This window comes from Hipposideros armiger, unplaced genomic scaffold, assembly GCF_001890085.2.
Source record: "Hipposideros armiger isolate ML-2016 unplaced genomic scaffold, ASM189008v1 scaffold_429, whole genome shotgun sequence".
In the NCBI taxonomy this organism is placed as follows: domain Eukaryota; kingdom Metazoa; phylum Chordata; class Mammalia; order Chiroptera; family Hipposideridae; genus Hipposideros; species Hipposideros armiger.
The window spans coordinates 423,503-442,079 of record NW_017731779.1 but is presented as its reverse complement, the minus strand read 5'-3'; the positions used below and the strand labels follow the sequence as shown (position 1 = coordinate 442,079).

At 37.3% G+C, this 18,577-nt stretch overlaps 1 protein-coding gene across 5 annotated transcripts in view; it reads left to right on the top strand.

Annotated features, from left to right (window-relative positions):
• KDM4C (lysine demethylase 4C) overlaps positions 1-18,577 on the top strand; it is a 447,429-nt gene that overhangs the window by 153,731 nt on the left and 275,121 nt on the right. For 4 of the 5 annotated variants that reach the window (XM_019664744.1, XM_019664743.1, XM_019664745.1 and 1 more), the window contains one exon: positions 7,352-7,401. The exons of the other annotated variant lie outside the window; for it this stretch is intronic. In XM_019664744.1, coding sequence (XP_019520289.1) covers positions 7,352-7,401 — 50 coding nt within the window. The remainder of the gene's footprint in view (positions 1-7,351; positions 7,402-18,577) is intronic. 5 annotated transcript variants of the gene reach the window in all.

Below are 18,577 nucleotides of genomic sequence, written 5' to 3'. Positions count from 1 at the left end.
CACTGTCCTAAAGGTTAAATGAACAATTAATAATTTGAACAAGCTGGTATGTGCTTGAGGGTATACAATGATAAACATCTTATTTAGTGGTTTTCAAAGGATACAAAGAAATATGAGACATATTCATATCTTCAAAGAATAAAGAATTAGCTGCATAATTGAGCAATGGTGGCACATGATGGAGTACCTGGCTATGAACCGGGCACTCACCGTATAAGGGAGGTTAAAGAGGATGATTCATGGGGAAAGTTGTGGGCTGTGGTAGGCATTCTCTCTCTCACAGAACTCAGTGCCTAGCCAGACCAAAGTGATTTATGCGCACCAAACAGCAGCTAGCTAGGGAAGGTAGCAGATGATAAATACTACATGAAAAATGTAATGGAAGGGCTCTGGGAGAAAGAATAGGGGTGAGATTGCTGAGATTTATAATGGTCAAAAGAAAGCTTCAGGGAGGCGGTGGAACCTGAGCAGGGCCTGGGAGATTGTGCTTTGGAGCAGAATGGAGGGGGCCCTTTGAGGGAAGGAGTGAGGTCATAGCTGGTGTGGTGATAGAATAATTCATAGTCCAGCCTATTGAGAGTGGGCTGTTGATATTTAAGGCTGGAGCTAAATTGGGATGGAGGTGGGGCCTGAAAGCCAGGCAGTAAGGAATAAATATCTGATAGTGATATGAAGACTGTAGCTGCCCAGGGCGATACAGGCAGAGAGTTCAGTTGTAGTCTTAGTGGGGGGCAGATCAAGGTGGAAATTGAGGTGATGCTGCCGGGAGATAGACATGAAGTTTTGGGGCTATGGCGTGGATGGGACTTGTGAGTAGCAGTGGGAGCAGAGCGGATGAGAAATAAAGAGGTGGCTCTGATAGTTCCAGTTGGGAAGGCTAGTGGGAAATGGAGTTGTGAACTGAAATGGGAATGCTAGGCGGAATAACCTTACCTTAAAGGGGGATACATGAATTTGATCGTGTGTATGTCAAGACTTCTGAAGTGATGGGATACTTTCATGGAAACATCTAGAAGGTGGTCGGGCCATAGAACTAGGATTTCTCTGCCTGAGGTCACTCACCATCTGTAAAAAAGCCCTCTGCATACAGGCCCTCCAACATGCCTCTGTTTGGTCACCAGTTCTTCCTGCTACATAGATTTTAAACAGGGAAGCAAAGTGATGGGATCTGATTGAGCTGCATGGACTAGGAGGGTGAGTACTTAAGAGGCTGTAGTAATAATGTATGTGATAGAGAATGGTGGCCTGGACCAAGGCAGTGGCAGTGGGGATAGAGAAATGTAGGGAAATGAACGAGAACTCTCTTGTACACGTAAAAGGTAGGACATGTAAAATGGGGATTGATTGGATAAGGGGAATGCCGCGCTGACTCCCAGTTGGTTGGATGGGGAACTCGGGAGGGGAAGCAGATCTGTCAGGAAGATGATGGAGGATCATAAGCTTTGGACAGATTGTTTGAGGGTTGCCAAATGGACTTGTTCAATAGGTGATTGATTTTCGAGGTCCAGAGCTCAAGAGACACGTGTTGAATGGAGATGTGGCTCAGCAGCATATAGATGATTGAGAAGCCTTGAGTGAAGGTGATTCTCTCAGGGAAAAATGGAAGCACTGAAACATGGACCCCCGTGGGATGGCAAGAGCAGAAGGTATTAATAGAAAACCACTGGAGATGATTTGGACCATGAAGCCCAAGGGAAGTGTTTCGAGAAACTAGTAGGATAAGTTTAGCAAAGACTAAAACATGGCAATTTTGTGTAAGGAGTTTTTTGAAAGTGATGAAATAAGGTCCAGATTGCACTGGACTCCAAAAATACGGGAAGCGCGGGAAGCGGTATGTGTAGAGGGAAGGAAAGAAAGCAGATGAATGGTAGCAGGATGAAGGACTCAGGAAAGTGTGTCTGTCTGTCTGTCTGTCTGTCTGTCTATCTATCTGAGCAGAAGAGCTAATCATGTTTAAAGGCTGATGACAAAGGGGCAGAGGGGCAGGCAGGCAGGCAGGCAGGCAGGCAGTGTTTTTATGCTGTTATTTAAAACAAGACATCGAGAATTGCTTAGTGTTTCCACAAAGTAGTAGTATGTCAAACAGAAATGAACAAAACCTTGGATGTTATGAGAGCAGCAGGATTTCAAACTTCTTAAAAGCATGCCAGTGATTCAGGCTTTTTTTTAGGGGCCTTTCTCCCCATGGCTTGCTGTTCCAACTATAGTCTGATAGTGGCTTATGTTGATTTGTAAAATTGTTTAGATGAAAAATACTAACATTATGAAGTTGGAACCTTTTACTCGTAGACTTGTATTTGTTACTTATTTTTTTCTTATCAAAGAATTAGATGATATTTTTCAGTGCTGGCTGCTATATTCATAGGAGCTACATTTTGAGGGCAGTTACAGTGGGACATGCTTAAATCCTGGGAGACAGAAAGTTTTGATTGAAATAGACATTTGAACGGACCAGGAAGCTGAGGCTGGCAGTGGTTGATCCTGGATATGCCAGCTGACCTTGTAGTCCAGAAATGAGGTATTGGCTTATATCATTACTTACCACTTCCTCCCATTTCCCACATTCATGATTTTTTCCTTCCTCCTGTATCCTTCTTCTCCTCCACATCTTTCATCATGGTGGAGCAGGAACACAATTCATCATTTGAGAGCAAAAATCAGCAAACACTTACTGAGCATCTGCTCAGCTGATGCTTTGTTCCAGGAGAAAGACATGAGCTTGAGAGGGGAGCAGGGGGCAGAAAGGTAAAAAAAATTTAAATTCTGAGCGCCATGGTGGAAGCCTGTATTCTGTATGGTTGGTTGATACAGCAAAAGAGGGAGTGGGAAGCTCTCCCTGGGGGTAATTGAAGCTGAGCTTGGAAAAAGGAGTGGGCGTTTTTGTTGAGTGGACATGGGTGGTAAGGGCATTTGAAGCCCAGAAATAGGGGTGGAAAGGTGCAAAGGTGAGAAATCACAAGGGCTCTATAAGGAGTTTCAAGTGGTTTGGTAAAGCCAGAGAACAGGATTTGATAAAGACAGTGGTCAGCAGGTACACCTGAAGAGGTGTGAAAATGGCAGCAGGCCTGTGTGCCCTGCAAAGGCGTTTAGCTTCTATCCTTCATGTAACACTCAGCCCTTGGAGGCCGGGGCTTTGTCACCATCAGATCTGTAGTTGGTGGAGATGACTTCAGCACACTGTGGAGGGTACAGCAGGAAGTGGGAGCCCACCTGTAATGCTCGGTTACACCTTAGTGAACTAAAGGGCGAACTGCATTGAGGAAACATACGCAGTGCCTTGTAGTCATATGTGATGCATGGAGAAAATCTTTCTCATGATTACCACTGGAAAAAGTTTCACTAGGACCCTCGTAGAAGAGGATTAACTGAAAGACTATGCCAGGGATATTCTTCATATTTTATGGATGGTAAACATCTAACAGTTTAAGGCTGTTCTGATATTCTTGTTTAGGATAGGCATCCTATAATTGTCCCTGGTGTCTTACAGCTGCTTAGTAGAACTATGAAGTAATTTTAGAAATGTAAATAAATAGCAATACTTTTTCCGTATTTACAGTTTATTCTAGAGTTGAGATATTCTAGTTCATCTTCAGTGGTGATGCCTTTGGGAGGTTTGAGAAATCAAAGGTCTTCCCTGCCTCCTTCCCCCCTCTTCTTATTAGTTGGTATTAACTGCCACGTGGTAGTAAATCTACATGGAAACTTAATGTTCCTGAGATCCCTGTGCTGCAATTCAGACTTCCTGAAGACACGCACGTACATTAATCCCAATAAGTGTTAGCAATAGTTGTGTGTTTCTCTACCCCCTTCTACTTATATGGAAAATGCATTGAGTTCTTCTTGCAACGCTTTCTACATGGTGCTCAGTAACTACCTGATGAAGTAGATTACATCAGTGATTTTTGTTGGGGTATTTTGTTACAGTAGCCTGAACAGACTAAGACAAGTTACTGTCCTTTGTTTATTAGACTCTAGGGTGCATCTTTAAGGGCTTATTTAAGGAATTCTGTAAGTTATTTGTATATGAAACATTATATAGATATCTGTACTGATTCATCTGTGTTGGGCTATAAAAGAATTGAACATATGATTTAAATATTTAGCAAAGAATAGGCATCAATAACATAGAAGAGAGAACCACAGAAAATATGTCACAGGTATCAACACGCAGATGAATAGGTTCACTTTGAACAAGATAATGACTAAACCAGGGAAGAAAAGAGGGTGTGTCCCTTGAAGTTATGTGCTTCACTGAGGGTGAACGTATTGTGGCTTTCAGTTTGAGGATTCAAGTTCTCATCAGGAAAATTTGCATGTCTTTTGTGTAAGGGGCTGTGATTGGAAGGAAGTTATTATTTATTTATTTATTTTTTTAGCTGAGCCATCCTGCCACCTGTTGGCAGCTCAGTGGCAGCTCAGCTCACTGGCCCATGTGGAAATTGAATTGGTGACCCTGTTGTTGCTCAGAGCTCATACTCTTGAGCAAGCTCTTAACCAACTGAGCCACTTGGCCGGCCCCAGAAAGTTATTATTCTTTGATAATTTCTGATGCTTTTGAACTATAACAATGGTTAGTTAACCATATGAATTTTATAATAATTATGTATAGTCTTAAAATGAACCGGATTTTTGGAAAGTTTTTAGTTCATTAAGCCTCTCGTGAAAAATCTGTACATTCACTACAGTCACCACAGAATCTTTCCTCCTTTTAGTTGGCACCAACATTGGCCTTTGCAGTCTCCCTTACTTTCTCCATTCTGTTCTTGGCATTCCTTTTGCTGTTCTGTTGAGGCCTTTGTCTTCTCATACAGGCCATGTCTTGCAAGTCCATGGCTTCGTTTTTCTTTGCATGATTCAGGGAGTTGTAAATCATGCCAAAGCTCGTTGTCTTGCCACCACCAAAATGAGTTTAGAATCTAGATTCAATGATGACATCTGGTGTGGTCTTGTACATTTTGGCTAGTTTCTCCTGAATTTTTATCTTAGGTGTAGTCTTCCCAGGGTGAAGGATGTCAATGACCATTTTTTTTCTTGCCGAAGTGGTTGTTTGGTTCAGATAGTTACTGTGTTGTTCATGATGATGGGTGACCTTCAGGCAGCAGGGAGGAAAAAAGTTGGATCTTTTATATATAGCATATGAAAATAGACTGAGACATTGTCCAAATCTGAAGAGGAAAATAAGTTAATCATCTGGCAATGATAGGAACAGTTGTACCTGGGAAATAGTATACTTGTTGAAAAGAATTTAGGAGTTAGGCCAATAAGGGCTACCTGTTTGGAGACATATGCTGGTATTGATTCATATCCTCAAATGAGTAAACTGAGGGTCAAAGTTAGGATAGAGCTATCTCACCTTACCTTTTCCCATTCCTTCTGTACATGAACAGACTTATGTTTTCTGAAAACAGATGGCTGAACTTCAGATTAATTAGCTTTAACTTGGATGCCGATTTTTCAGAAATGTGAATAATGATATTTAGGATATATAAATATCTCCACCCAAATCTGACCCTTCGTGGCTAGGCATATACCCATTATACTTATGCATGTGCGTTGTATGTATGTTATGGGGGTGGTGACCCTCTTGTCTGGTGTGTGTGTATGTGTGTATGTGTATGTATGTTTGTTTGTATGTTTGTTTTTCCTTTTATGGGTATATATGGTGATGTAAACCAGGGATTAAAAACTAGTAAGAAGTAGCCATAAATATACATTGGGTGATTGTCATTTTTATTTTTTAGATTTTATTGGGGAATTGGGGAAGGGAACAGTGTTGGTGAATCGGGGAAGAGGAACAGCCAAGTTGCTGTCCTTTTGTTCTTCAGTCTAGTTGTGGAGGATGTCGCTTCACTGGCCCATGTTGAAGATCATTTGTGATCATTTTGAAGATCATATTGTGATCATTGCGCTCTTCCCAGCAGAGGCACATTGGTCGCCAGGCATTGGACAGCAGCTCACAGCGGCTTATGGCAGCTCACGCTAGCTGCCGGCCACTCATGCTGGCTGCAGGCCACTCACAGTAGCTTACCACAGCCTATTGGAGCAGGGGCTGCAGCCTACGCCGTCGCCGGTGACTCCAAGTCGAGCTGTTGTTCACCATCTTAGCTGTAGAGGATGCAGCATCACTGGCCCATGTGGGATCTGAACTGGTTGCCCTGATGCTCAGAGCTTGCACTCCCAAGCCAACTCTTAACCACCGAGCTACTTGGCCAGCCCGGTGATTGTCATTTAGTTATGCTAAAATTTTATCTTCTCTATTCAGTTGGAATAATTTCATTAACAATGCCTTAAGGAACAGGATATATGGTTGAATTTTATTTTACAGAATTGCCTGGTTACAGTGGATCCAATTAAATTTTGCATATGTTATCAGTGGCATTAAATGCAATCAAGTGTGGTGTTAAGTAAAATTAGAAAAGTTATTTTAGTAAAAAGTAGCTTGAACTTAATATATATTGAGCTTGTAAACATGGCAAATGTAGTCTTAAGAATAACATATTTTTACTTAAAACACAAAATAATCATTTAACTTTATTTTTAATATCCTTTAATTTTCCTCATTAAAACTACCTATAAAAATTAGTATTTATGTAGTATTAGGAGATTATTGTTTTAAAATTTGTTAGTAAGTTTGCAGTATATAAGTTCAAGTATCTCACCTTTAAAACACCAGGAACTAGAAATGAGTTTTTCTGTTCTTCAAGGGTGAAAAATTATTATTCCTAAAATCAAGATTTTAAAAGTCATATAATCATGAAATAAATAAAAGCTGCCTTTTTATGGCTGGTGATTTTTTAACTTAAAATCTATTTGAAAAGTATAATGTTCTTAGAAAGGTTTGGTAGAAATATAAATGTTGCTGTAATAATTTTGTGTTCTCTCCTGCTTGTCAATAAAACATTTTTTGGAGGTTAAAAAAAAAGCTCCAACAACAAAAGTTTTCTTAAAAACAAAGGCTAACTAACTAACTACAAAACGAAAAAAACATACAACCCAAAACAGTCTTGGATTGCTGGTGTGCAGTGTTGGGGGAGAGGCTCTTGTCTCCATCATGTCGGTAGCTGCCTTCTTTGCCAAAGCAGCTTTACTGATCTTGGGCCTTTGTTTCCTAACCTTTAAAATGTACTGGGATGGTGAGCTGGGACATTGAAATAAGTAATTTATGAGTTTATTTTTCTTCTGTCCAGTGTCCGAGGGATATGAATCTGTGATTGGCTTTTAATCTCTACTCAGTTCATCTAAATGGAGTTTGGTGTTGAATTCTTTTTACATGACATTATTTAGTAATACATGTCCTTAGGATACTAGCTGAACAGTTATAATCCTAAAATATTTATGTTTAAAATTTTAGGTATGCAATACCCCCGGAGCATGGGAAACGACTTGAAAGACTAGCTCAAGGTAAAATTACTTTCTGTGTTTCTCATTTAGATAGGCTCTTTGTTTCTGAGGTATCTTTACAGTGTAGAATTTCAGTCAGTTAATTTTATTCTTTTCAAGTTATGGTCTTTGAAATACTATTTTTCTAATTGAACAGTTTAAGTTTTTCACATTAATGTGTGCATATTTTTCCCTGTTGCATAATCTTCATAGTTATTTTAGTTGGCTGCTTAGTATTTCATCAAGTGATTGCACTTAACCTATTTTAGTTATTTCCACTTTTTTCTCTTTTACATAATGCGTTTAGCATCATTTGTCAATGATATTTTCCCCTCTTTTAAGTTACATCTGTGAGATAAATTCCAAAAAGTACTGATGCTGCATTTCAGGGTGCATATATTTTATGAGTACTTTTCATGTTGTTGTATCATTTCACCAAAGGGTGATTGCTGACCGACCCCCAGTTCTTGTTTGGCCCCCTGGGCCAGGGACTGCCCTTATGGAAATATGAAGGTGAATGTCCCCAGGTTACTGGATGAGCATGAGATTGTATGTCTTCTTAGAATGGCAAAATTAAACATACTTTACTGGGATTTGAATTATTATTTTTTTATGGCTTTGTCCATTGTTATTCCTGGGAAGTCTATTCATAGTTTCACTCGGTGACCACTTGTGTCTGCAGAGAGTACCTTCCTTTATTCTTCTCTATCTTAAAGATATTCCAGGTTACCTTGCACTCACCTGCTTATACAAGGGAGAAGTATCAGGGGATGTAAAGTATAGCATAGGGAATATAGTTAATAATATTGTAGTAATTATATGTGGTGTCAGGTGGGTACTAGACTTATGGGGGGGTCACTTCATTTATTATATAAATGTCTAACCACCATGCTGTACACCTGAAACTAATATAAAATAATATTGACTGTCAACTGTAATTGGAAAAAAAAAGGGAAAAAAACGAAGAATCAGGTTCATTCCCTGCCAGTCTCATCTTCTTTTTTGCTAGCCACCTTTACCAAGGAGGGAGTAGGCTGTTAGTGACTTATTTCCAGGGGAAAGTGGAGTTTCACTGAGTGACAACTATCAATAAGATATTCTGCCATTATCCAGAATTGAATACTCAGCGAACATTGCTCTTTTTTTAGTCAGGTGCTAATCTAAGTTGCATTCATTTGGTAGCTTTGCCTTCTACTAGGAAAGGAATTTTGTCCCTGCTTTATGTATGCTTTCTCTTAATAAGGAAATTGGCAAACTGAGAAACCCCATTCTTTGACTTTTCAATTCTGAAGAAAAAGTGTTAATAACATCTAAAAGTTACTTCCTCCAAATTATAGAAGAATATTAGGAACAGTTACATACCGAATTTGTAAGAAGCATTATTATAATTTTGTAAAGCTAATAACTATACAGCCTTGGTGTTTTTATAATATAACTATAGTAATAATAGCAATGTTATTGTAATCTTGAACTTTGTTAGGGACTATTTTCATGAATATTAAGGTAGATGAGTTCTGGTTCTGGGTAATAGATTAGAGCACAGCTTAGAAAATGATTACCATAATCCTTAAATACACAGGCAGTGAACTTTGTGCTAAATTTATATGCTAAATTATCCTCTTCTCTATAATAATTATTCTAACATTTTCTATTCACCTCATCACCAGAGAAATTTTAAAATAGAGCCAGTGTAAATTTTGCAGTATGGAGTCCCATGCTAAAATTTCAGCTAGAATCTGCGTAAACACTTCTACGTAATTTATTTGAAAATTACATTCCAGAAAAATGGATACCATTTGTTTAATTAGGAAGAGGTCAATAAACTTGAAGGATGAACAAGAATTTTAAACTCAATGGCATGTTTATTCAAAACTATTTTGCAGCATTATTTTGAGAAATGAAACACCCTATAAGATAGTGGGGGAATTCCCATCCGTTGACCAGATGTCAGCCAAATTAATTGAATTCTGCTAAATAATTAAAATGATAAAGTAATGCAGTAAATGTGATGGAGCATTGTAGAATGACTAGGTCAAGGCAGCACTTGATACATAAAATGAAAAGCAGCCTCGGATATTTTCCATTATCTTGTCTGCACATCATAATTATCACACTTGCCTTTTATGCATGAATGCTTTCATCTTTGGTTTCTATTGAAATCTTGATTGACTGTGGCACCTACAAATATTTTATCTAAAAGACATTAAGCCTGCATCTAATAAAGCCAGGAGTTTGATTTTGCCCTTCAGCTGCTTTCTCATTTATACAGGTTTTTTTTCAATATTATGTAGACATAAATGTAATAAAAAATCTCAAGTGAATTGTTGCAATTTTTATACTTGTTATGTTCGCCTATAATGCCACTGGATTCTTTCTAATTTTTGGTTTGATACAATTGAATGGAAAGTATAAAGGAGAATAGAGGTATAATGTTAAATCATGAATGACAGTTTCGAAGATTTTCCGTTTTCAGAATGTCTAAATCTCATCTGTTTTAGAAATAAGACAATATCTTTGCTGTTCTATTAAGTTAAGCAAAATATGGATTAAAGACAGTAGGGAATGGCTAAAAACTTTTGTGAAGGACTGTGTTCCATTGGTTTCTTATTGTGAATAAAATGCCTATAAAGATAATTTACTTTGGTCAAAATTTTGGTTATTGGGAAAAGAATATGTGAGTTAGGACTTTGTGCAGCTGGTTTTGGAACTGTGAATACATGACGATATGTATTGTATGGTAGAAGCGAATAAATGGATTCTTTTAGATCCTTATATTTACTTGTAACAATTGTTTTATTTTGACTTATTAAAAAAGCAACGTTCAGGAAAAAGAAATGGAAGAGTCATTATTATGGATGATTGATTTAGTTCATGTTTTTTTAAGTTATTTTTGGGATTTGTATATGTGTGTGTATTTAAATGGCTGGTTATCTTGAGTTTAAGCCTGTGGAGCTGAATCTTAGCCTGATGTGCAGGGATCCCTGTTCCAGGAGATGGACCAGGGTCTGTGGTGGGATGCAGGCAGTCTGTGGACTCGCTGAAATTATATTCAAAATTGGGCATATATGTGCATTTCTGGGATGCTGTCATCAAATCCCTTAAGAGGGTTTGGTCCAAAAATAATTATGAGCCACTGCTGTCAAGAGACTAGCAAGCAGCAATAAATAACAAGTCATTTTAAATTTAATGAACATATTCTAAATTGACCTGTTTTCATAATCTGTCTTGGAATTAGGAAAATGTACTTTTCCAAACTCTCAAAATGGTAAATACATTATTCTGTTAAGCATTCATATAGCTGATGGTCTGAAAATATTATATTAAAGTGTCTGGTTTTGAAAGGATAACAAATACAACACTCCTGATTATAAACAAATTAATTTTAAGGGGCTCCTCCAGCCATAACAAAGAAAGAAGTCCAGTGATATATCCTCTGCCTTCATGCCTAACTCATGCTTCAGGCATTGAGATCAATATGTGGTATTTCAAGGCATGTTTGTTTTCATCTTACTATCAGCCATGTTGCATTAAGAATGGTAAAACAATTCCTAAACTTAATTTCCTCGTAATTTGATATTAGATACCACTGCCTGTGTTTAAATTTTTGAATATTTTATAGCCAGCCATGTTCCTATCCTAGTAGGATTTTAGACATTGGACTATTATATATAACATACACCAAGCTAGCTTAAGTCAGGGTTCCTTAAGCCATGGGATGAAATACAGTTCTGAGAAGTGACAGAGGAGGAAGAATTCAGGGAGGGAATGCCAACTAGCAAGGATGAATTTCCATGGAGGGACATGAAGAGTTCTTTGATTCTGCAGGGTGGAAGCTGGGCCAGGAAAACCCTGGTTAGCTTGACTGTGATTTATTTGAGCCGAAAGTTCTTGGCCTGGGAAGTCCTGGGTAACCCGTGCACGTGTTGTCCATGTGTCATGTCAAGGGGGGAAAAAGCGGGAACTGAAACAAAGTGATCTTAGGAATGCAGTAAAAAACCAGAATTGTACACTTGAAACCTGTGTAACTTTACTAACAATTGTTACCCCAGTAAACTTTAATTAAAAAAAAAAGAAAGAAAATTATTTACAAAGGCAAAATACAAAAACAAAACATATGTAATGGGCATTGGTGGAAATTGCCAGCAGCTTGAAATGGAAAAAAGTTGCCCATTGCATAATGCACTATATGCAGGAGATAAAAATAAGGCAGTTGTTTAGGAGAACCACCATCCTTCTTGATACCTTGACAGATATGGATTTCTCCTGGCTCTACTCCTGCAGAGCTCCTTGGAGCTACATCTCTACCAGTAGAGATGTTGATGGATGAAGGGACACTCAGAGTAGAGTGAAGCATGCAATGTGATAATTTTCCCTAATCCTGAGTAATTAATTGCTGCATGGAGAGACCAACTCTAGTTTAAACCTCTAATGTTGACCTCTGAACCAATGAGCTACATAATGTGGGTGAAAATGATGGGTTTCTCCCCAAATTATGTAGCTCATTGGTTTATTTCATTAATAAGCTTTCAGGTGTAAATGCTATCTAAAAGCATTTCCCACAGGAGCAATCTCTATATGCTTTTTCTGTGTTTTTCTTTTCTTACCATTCGTTTGTATGGTTGCTGTATTTTTTAAGCTTCATATAGTCATAGGAATATTGCAAAAACCATTATAAAAATTCTACCAAAGCATACTTGAGTAAATTTCAATTACATTAAATGAAATTGTCTTAATCAAAATCTATTGCTAGTGTGGACATATATTCTACATGTCTGATTTCTCCATCTTTCCTCCCTTGTTCCTTCTCTTCTTTTCTTCCTTTATAAGTAAGTGATTAATAACTAATTAATAACTAATTTCAGTTTCTCCAAACTATTGTTTATAAACTCATGAAAACTGTTAATAAACTTTGATTTTTAAGTCTTTTTCCAAGGATGAAACTTTGGTGATTTAATAGCAACAGCATGATTTTGTGTATGGGATTGGTATTTAAAAAGGATTCCTTAGTTAGTAATATCTAATATATTAGAAGATGTAAATCAGTTGACAGGTTGGAAAATTTCTTATTTGATGGAAAGAACTCACTAATTTTAGAGCACATCTCCATTTCTAAAACAATTTAAAAACATTTAATGATTTTTGGGGGTCAGATAGATTGAGGTAAAATGCACTTACAGGAAAAGCCACTCCCTTTAAATATACATACAGTTCACTGAATATACAGTGGTGTAATTATCATCATTATCATTATATAGAACATTTCCAGTACCCTGAAAAAGTTCTCTTGTGCCTTTTTGCATTCATCCCTCCCCCCAGCCACTGGCAACCACTGTCTGATTTCTGTCCCTAGAATGTCATAAAATTGGAATTATACAATGTGTAGACTTTCGTGTCTCGTTTCTTTCACTTAGAATATTGCTTCTCACGTATGATCACTTTTACATTGAATACAGGGCATCCTTGGCTGTATACAGCATCTGGTCCTTGAGAGGGTGTATGTGATTCTTCTACACATCCCTGAGCTCCACAACTCCTGGCAGTACTGTGGTGGTCTTAGCAAAAAGGTGGTTGCCGGATGCTTTTAGGGTTTCAGGGCTCTGTTGGGATCTCTGGAGTACATGCTCCTTATCATGCTAGCCTTTCATCTCTCCAGCATGTTTGGATTGGAAGAATGGTTCCAAAGACCGCCTTTACTTGCTTGTCATTGTATGATATCTTAAAAAAGAACAAGTATTGACTTTCTTTTGTTAGGGAATTGACAGACAGCAGTGTCCTGTCCTTGTAGATAGTATAAACAAGCTATAGATTGTAAAAGTTGGATTACTGAATAGCCTACTATAACTTTGTATTATTGCTCTCCCCCTTCTCTTGGATGTTCTAACCACAAGAGCTGATTCTTCTTCCTCTTTTTTTTTTAAATTATTATTATTAGTTTCAGGTGTATAGAGCTGATTCTTCTTGAAATGAATGTTTAAACTCTTTTGCTCCATGAATCCTATGCAATATTGCAGTTTGTTCTAATGTTGAATATTTATTTAAAATGAAAATGTATATATGTATTCTATTTAATAGTTTAGTAGAAACATAGTTTGTTTTTCCAAGCTATTCTTTCAGTTTTTTCACTCCCAAATCAGATACCATTTTATTGGGAGCTTATTGGTCTACTTGTCATAGAAACCCTAATGTGTTACTTGTGGAGAGGAGTTGGTATGGGGGGGGAATAAGTTGTAGAGTGGTTCTCCCTACTAGTCTCCATAGCTTGGAATGTGAAATAACTGATTATCTTCTCAGTCTTATCCTTTAAGTTTTATAGGATTTGTACATTGAAGCCCATTTGTGAGTAATTTGGAATTCAGACTAAGTATTAATGTTTAATTTTAGAACAGCAGAGTTAGAGAAGGGATAGAAGAATAGAGAGGTGAATACAAAATAAAACATGAATCAATATAGTTTAACACTAGTTGTGCATGATTGTTAGAAATCTTTTATGGGGGAGAAACTTATTACTTGTGACCAGAACTGATAGGTTTGGGTCATAAGGCCTAAGGGAATGAGATGGTTTTTAAGGCTTAGTAACCATTCACTTTTTATGGCAACACTTCAGTTGGCTCTTGAGGTCTCCTGGGACTGTGATTCCCCTTCTCAGCTAGCAGGCTGCAGAGATGGCGGGAAAGGAAGAGTCATTGAACCAACATGATGACTAGAGTCAGTATGGTGGAAATGAGTATTAGAGATAATAATGGCCACTATTCATTGAATGTTACTATGTGTTAAGTAGACTAACTTTTTTTAAAAAAAAAATTGAGGTAAAATTCACGTATAAAATAGCCCACTAACCATTTTGAAGTATTCAATTAAGTAGCATTTAGTATATTAATATTGTGTAACTGTTAACTCTATCTAGTTCCAAGGTATTGTCTTTTTTTTTTTAAAGATTTTATTGGGGAATTGGGGGAGGGGAACAGACAAGTTGCTGTCCTTTTGCTCTTCAGTCTAGTTGTGGAGGATGTCGCTTCACTGGCCCATGTTGGTATTATCATTGCGCTTTTCCCGGGTGAGGCAGATTGGTCGCTGGCCACTAGATGCTGCTCACGGCGGCTCTTGGCAGCTCACGCTGGCTGCCGGCCACTCACAGTAGCTTATGGCAGCCCACTGCAGCAGGGGCTGCAGCCTACACCGTCGCAGGCGACTCATGGCAGCCCAGCTTCAGGTTGAGTTGTTGTTCACCATCTTAGCTGTAGAGGGCAGTGTCACAGGCCCTCATGTGGGATCTGAACCGGGGCCCTGCTGCTCAGAGCTGGTGTCCCAAGCCAACTCCTAACCAACACGCCACTTGGCAGGCCACCAAGAAATTTTCATCTTTATAAAAGGAAACCCTATATTTATGAATTAGTCACTCTATTTCCTCCCACCCCTCCTCCATTCCTGGCAATTACTAGTCTGCTTTCTGTTTAGGATTTACCTATTTTGGATATTTCGTACACATGGAATCATGTGATATGTGTATGTGACCTTTTGTGTCTGGCTTCTTTCATGTAGTGTGTTTTCCATGTTATAGCTTGTGTTAGTACTTCATTCTTTTTTATGGCAGAGTAGTATTTCATTGTATGTATGGCTAAACCACATTTTGTTCATCTATTTATCAGTTGATGGACATTTAGATTGTTTCCATTTTTTGACTATGGCTAAGTTTTTGTGTGCATTATCTCATTGGATTCTCATAAGGGTCCCATGAGGACAGCCACTATGAAAAACAGTATGGAGGTTCTTTAAAAAATTAAAGATACTCTGAAGAAACTCAAAATGCCAATTTGAAAAGATATATGTTCCCCTATGTTCACTGCAGCATTATTTACGATATCCAAGATATGGAAACAACATAAATATCCATTGATAGATGAGTGGATAAAAAAGATGTGGTACATTTATACAATGGACTATTACTCAGCCATAAAGAGTGAAATCTTGCCACTTGTAACGAAATGGATGGGCCTAGAAGGTATTATGCTAGGTGAAATAAGTTAGACAGATAAAGACAAATGACATATGATTTCACTTATATGTGGAATCTAAAAAACAAAATAAACAATCAAAACAGAAACAAACTCATAGATACAGAGAACAAATTGATGGTTACCAGATGTCAGGGGGCATTGAGGGGATGGCTGAAAAAGATAAAGGGATTAAAAAGTACAAATTGGCAGTTATAAAAATACTCACAAAGTTGTAAAATACAGCGTAGGGAATATAATCAATTAAAAGAACTAAAAATAGAACTACCATATGATTAGCAGTTCTACTTCTGGATATATATTTGAGGGAAATGAAATCACTGTCTTCAAGAGATAGCTGCACCCATATGTTCATCACAGCATTATTTGCAATAGCCAAGACATGGAAACAATCTATGTGTCCATCAACAGGGGAATGGATAAAGCAAATGTCATATATATACATGATATTTGTATTTATAAATATATAAAATATATATTTTATACACATACACACAATGGAATATTATTCAGCCATGAGAAAGAAGGAAATCCTGCCATCTACTTCAACATGGATTAAACTTGAGGGCATTATGCTAAGTGAAATAAGTCAGGGCAAGACAAATACTGCATGATCTCACTTATAAGATGAATAAGTTATGAGGATGTACTTGTACAGCATGGTGACTAGAGTTAAAATACTGTATTGAAAGTTGCCAAGATAGTAGATTTTAAAACTTCTCACATATAAAACATATTGTAGCTATGTGAGTTGATGGAAGTTAATGAAACATTATTGTTAATCGTTTCACAATATATATGTATATCAAATTATTACGTTTAATATACCTTAGACTTTTACAATGTTATATGTGAATTATATCTGAGTGAACCTGGAAAAAAGAATCCAGTGAGGAAGGTAATAACATCTTGATTATATGGATGGGGAAATTGAGGTGCTGAGAGTTTATGGGACTAGTCAAAGCTATGTGGGTGTTGGAGTTGTGTTTGGAATCCACGGCTGAATGTGTGGCTGAACTCCCATGTTCTTCCCACTGTTAACTCTTTTGTTTTACTGGACATGTGGACAAAATGAGGATGGCTTCAGATAACTCAAACAATTAAGTTTTTGGTCTAAAACTTAGCTCTGCTATATAATACCAAAGAAAAGGTGTGTTTTTTGGGAGCAGTAAAGGATAGAGGAAAGTTGGTGCTCCAGTAAACTTGTGTGTTAAGTGCATGAAAGAGGAAATTGGGTAAGATTTATACAAAATCCTGTAGCACAGCTTGCACTTCACAGTAGGCTGCCTGTCAAATGCTTTCACCAAACTATCGCATCTCTACAGGAAAGGAGAGTGAAGACTCCACACGTCAAACCTGCCCCCGCCCCAAACACTTGTGCAGATTTTGTATCTCGCTCCCCTAATATATTTGTTTTTATGTGACAGTAAACCAAGTGATTTATCATGACAAAAGTAGAAAGATGTGCCAATTTATCTGTGTGTTCTTTTCCACCTGGCGTTTTACCTGGTGGCCATGGGGCATGTGAGGTGTGGCAGTGGGATGCTAGCTGCTGTTTCCACTACTGGATGATTGAGGGGTCTGTACAGAGCTGTTTCCTTATTGGAACTTCTTGATCTTTAGATTATGAAAGAGTAGACCGTCTCATTGTAGGCCGGTAAATTGGAAAGTTGTATGGGATGTTATAGGAATATCATTAAAATATGGTAACTTTTAGAGAAGATTTCTTTCAAATATATCATTCAGAACTTAAAAAAAAGAACATCAAGAAAGTAAATATTACAATAAAAAAACGATTCTGAAAGGCATATTTTAAAGAACTTGCAAAAACTTTAACACATACTATGTTTTTATTTTATGACTCAAAAAATTGATAGTCTGTAGTTGAATTTTTAGTTAAATGTTATCTTTTCTATCAGAGCTATTTGGTTATTTACATATAAGTAACCTCATAGTTGTTTTTTCATTTATTATGAAAGATACTAGCATTTCTTTAGCCAGCATAATTCTGAGTTTTAAAAATATTATCACTTTGTATCTAATACTATTCTGGTTATATAGGCTTGCTTATGTGTTAACTAAAATACTTTTCATAGACTGTGGAGTGAGGGTGAGTATGAACTATGTACTCCTGCAGGTATTTTGAGGTAAAATTTATTTTGAGATACATGCTTTGTACATAATTTGTGCTGTTTATGAGGTGTTTTCTAGGGTGATCTAAAATGTAATTCTGGTAGCCTGTTGTAAATATAAATTCTGAACCAATGTGAAGTTCTTAATATACTGCAAATTACCTTCCTTCAGTGGTTTTTCAATTTAAATTAACTTATGACCAGTCACCACATTGTTCAGGTCCTGATTACAAATCCATATCAAAAGAAAATTAAATAGACTCCTCTTTCTTCATTGATCTTAATTTAAAATATAATTCATTTAGTGCTGCACAAAGTTACAGATTTGAAAAGTTTGATAGATCCATTTAAATTGCATTATTAAAATGTTTCTTGAGTTTTGTGCTTGGAGACCTCCCTGCTCTTCTGTTCTCTGGTGTAGGACTCAGGACATCGTAATGTGTCGCTGTGGGCAGTGCGTTAGTGTGGTGCTTTCTCTCCATTCACCGAAGTCTGCATTCTTTCAGAGTTGCTTGTTTGACATAATGTTTTATTTTCTGTGTATTTATTATGAATATGAACCGTAAACAGAGGGCTACATCAAATGACCATATGGGGCAAAGTTATTCTGTTTATTCCCATTGGTATTGTAGAGAGTGGTAGTATTTCTGGTGCTTCTGCTGGCATGTACTTATTTTATTTTTTATTTTTTTATTTCTGTCTATTTTTGTGTTTTAATATCCGGGTATAGATGAGTAAGCAGAATGTACTGCTTTTTGCAGGTGGTTCTTTCTACCCTAATGAATCTTTCCTGGCTGTTTGATTTATTTTCCTCTGATGATTGGTGGCATCAAGAAAGGCTTACTTTCATATTCCTTTGGCAATATTGTAGTTACCTATTTATGTTGTCTAATCCCTTCCCTTTCTCCTTCATCTGTCAGATGGTCACATGTCTTGTTAGGGAGACGGCATCATGGATGAGGTAGAGGCTTGATCACTGCACTGTACACCTGAAGCTGATGTTGTATAATATTGTATGTCAACTATAAGTGAATATATATATATATATATATA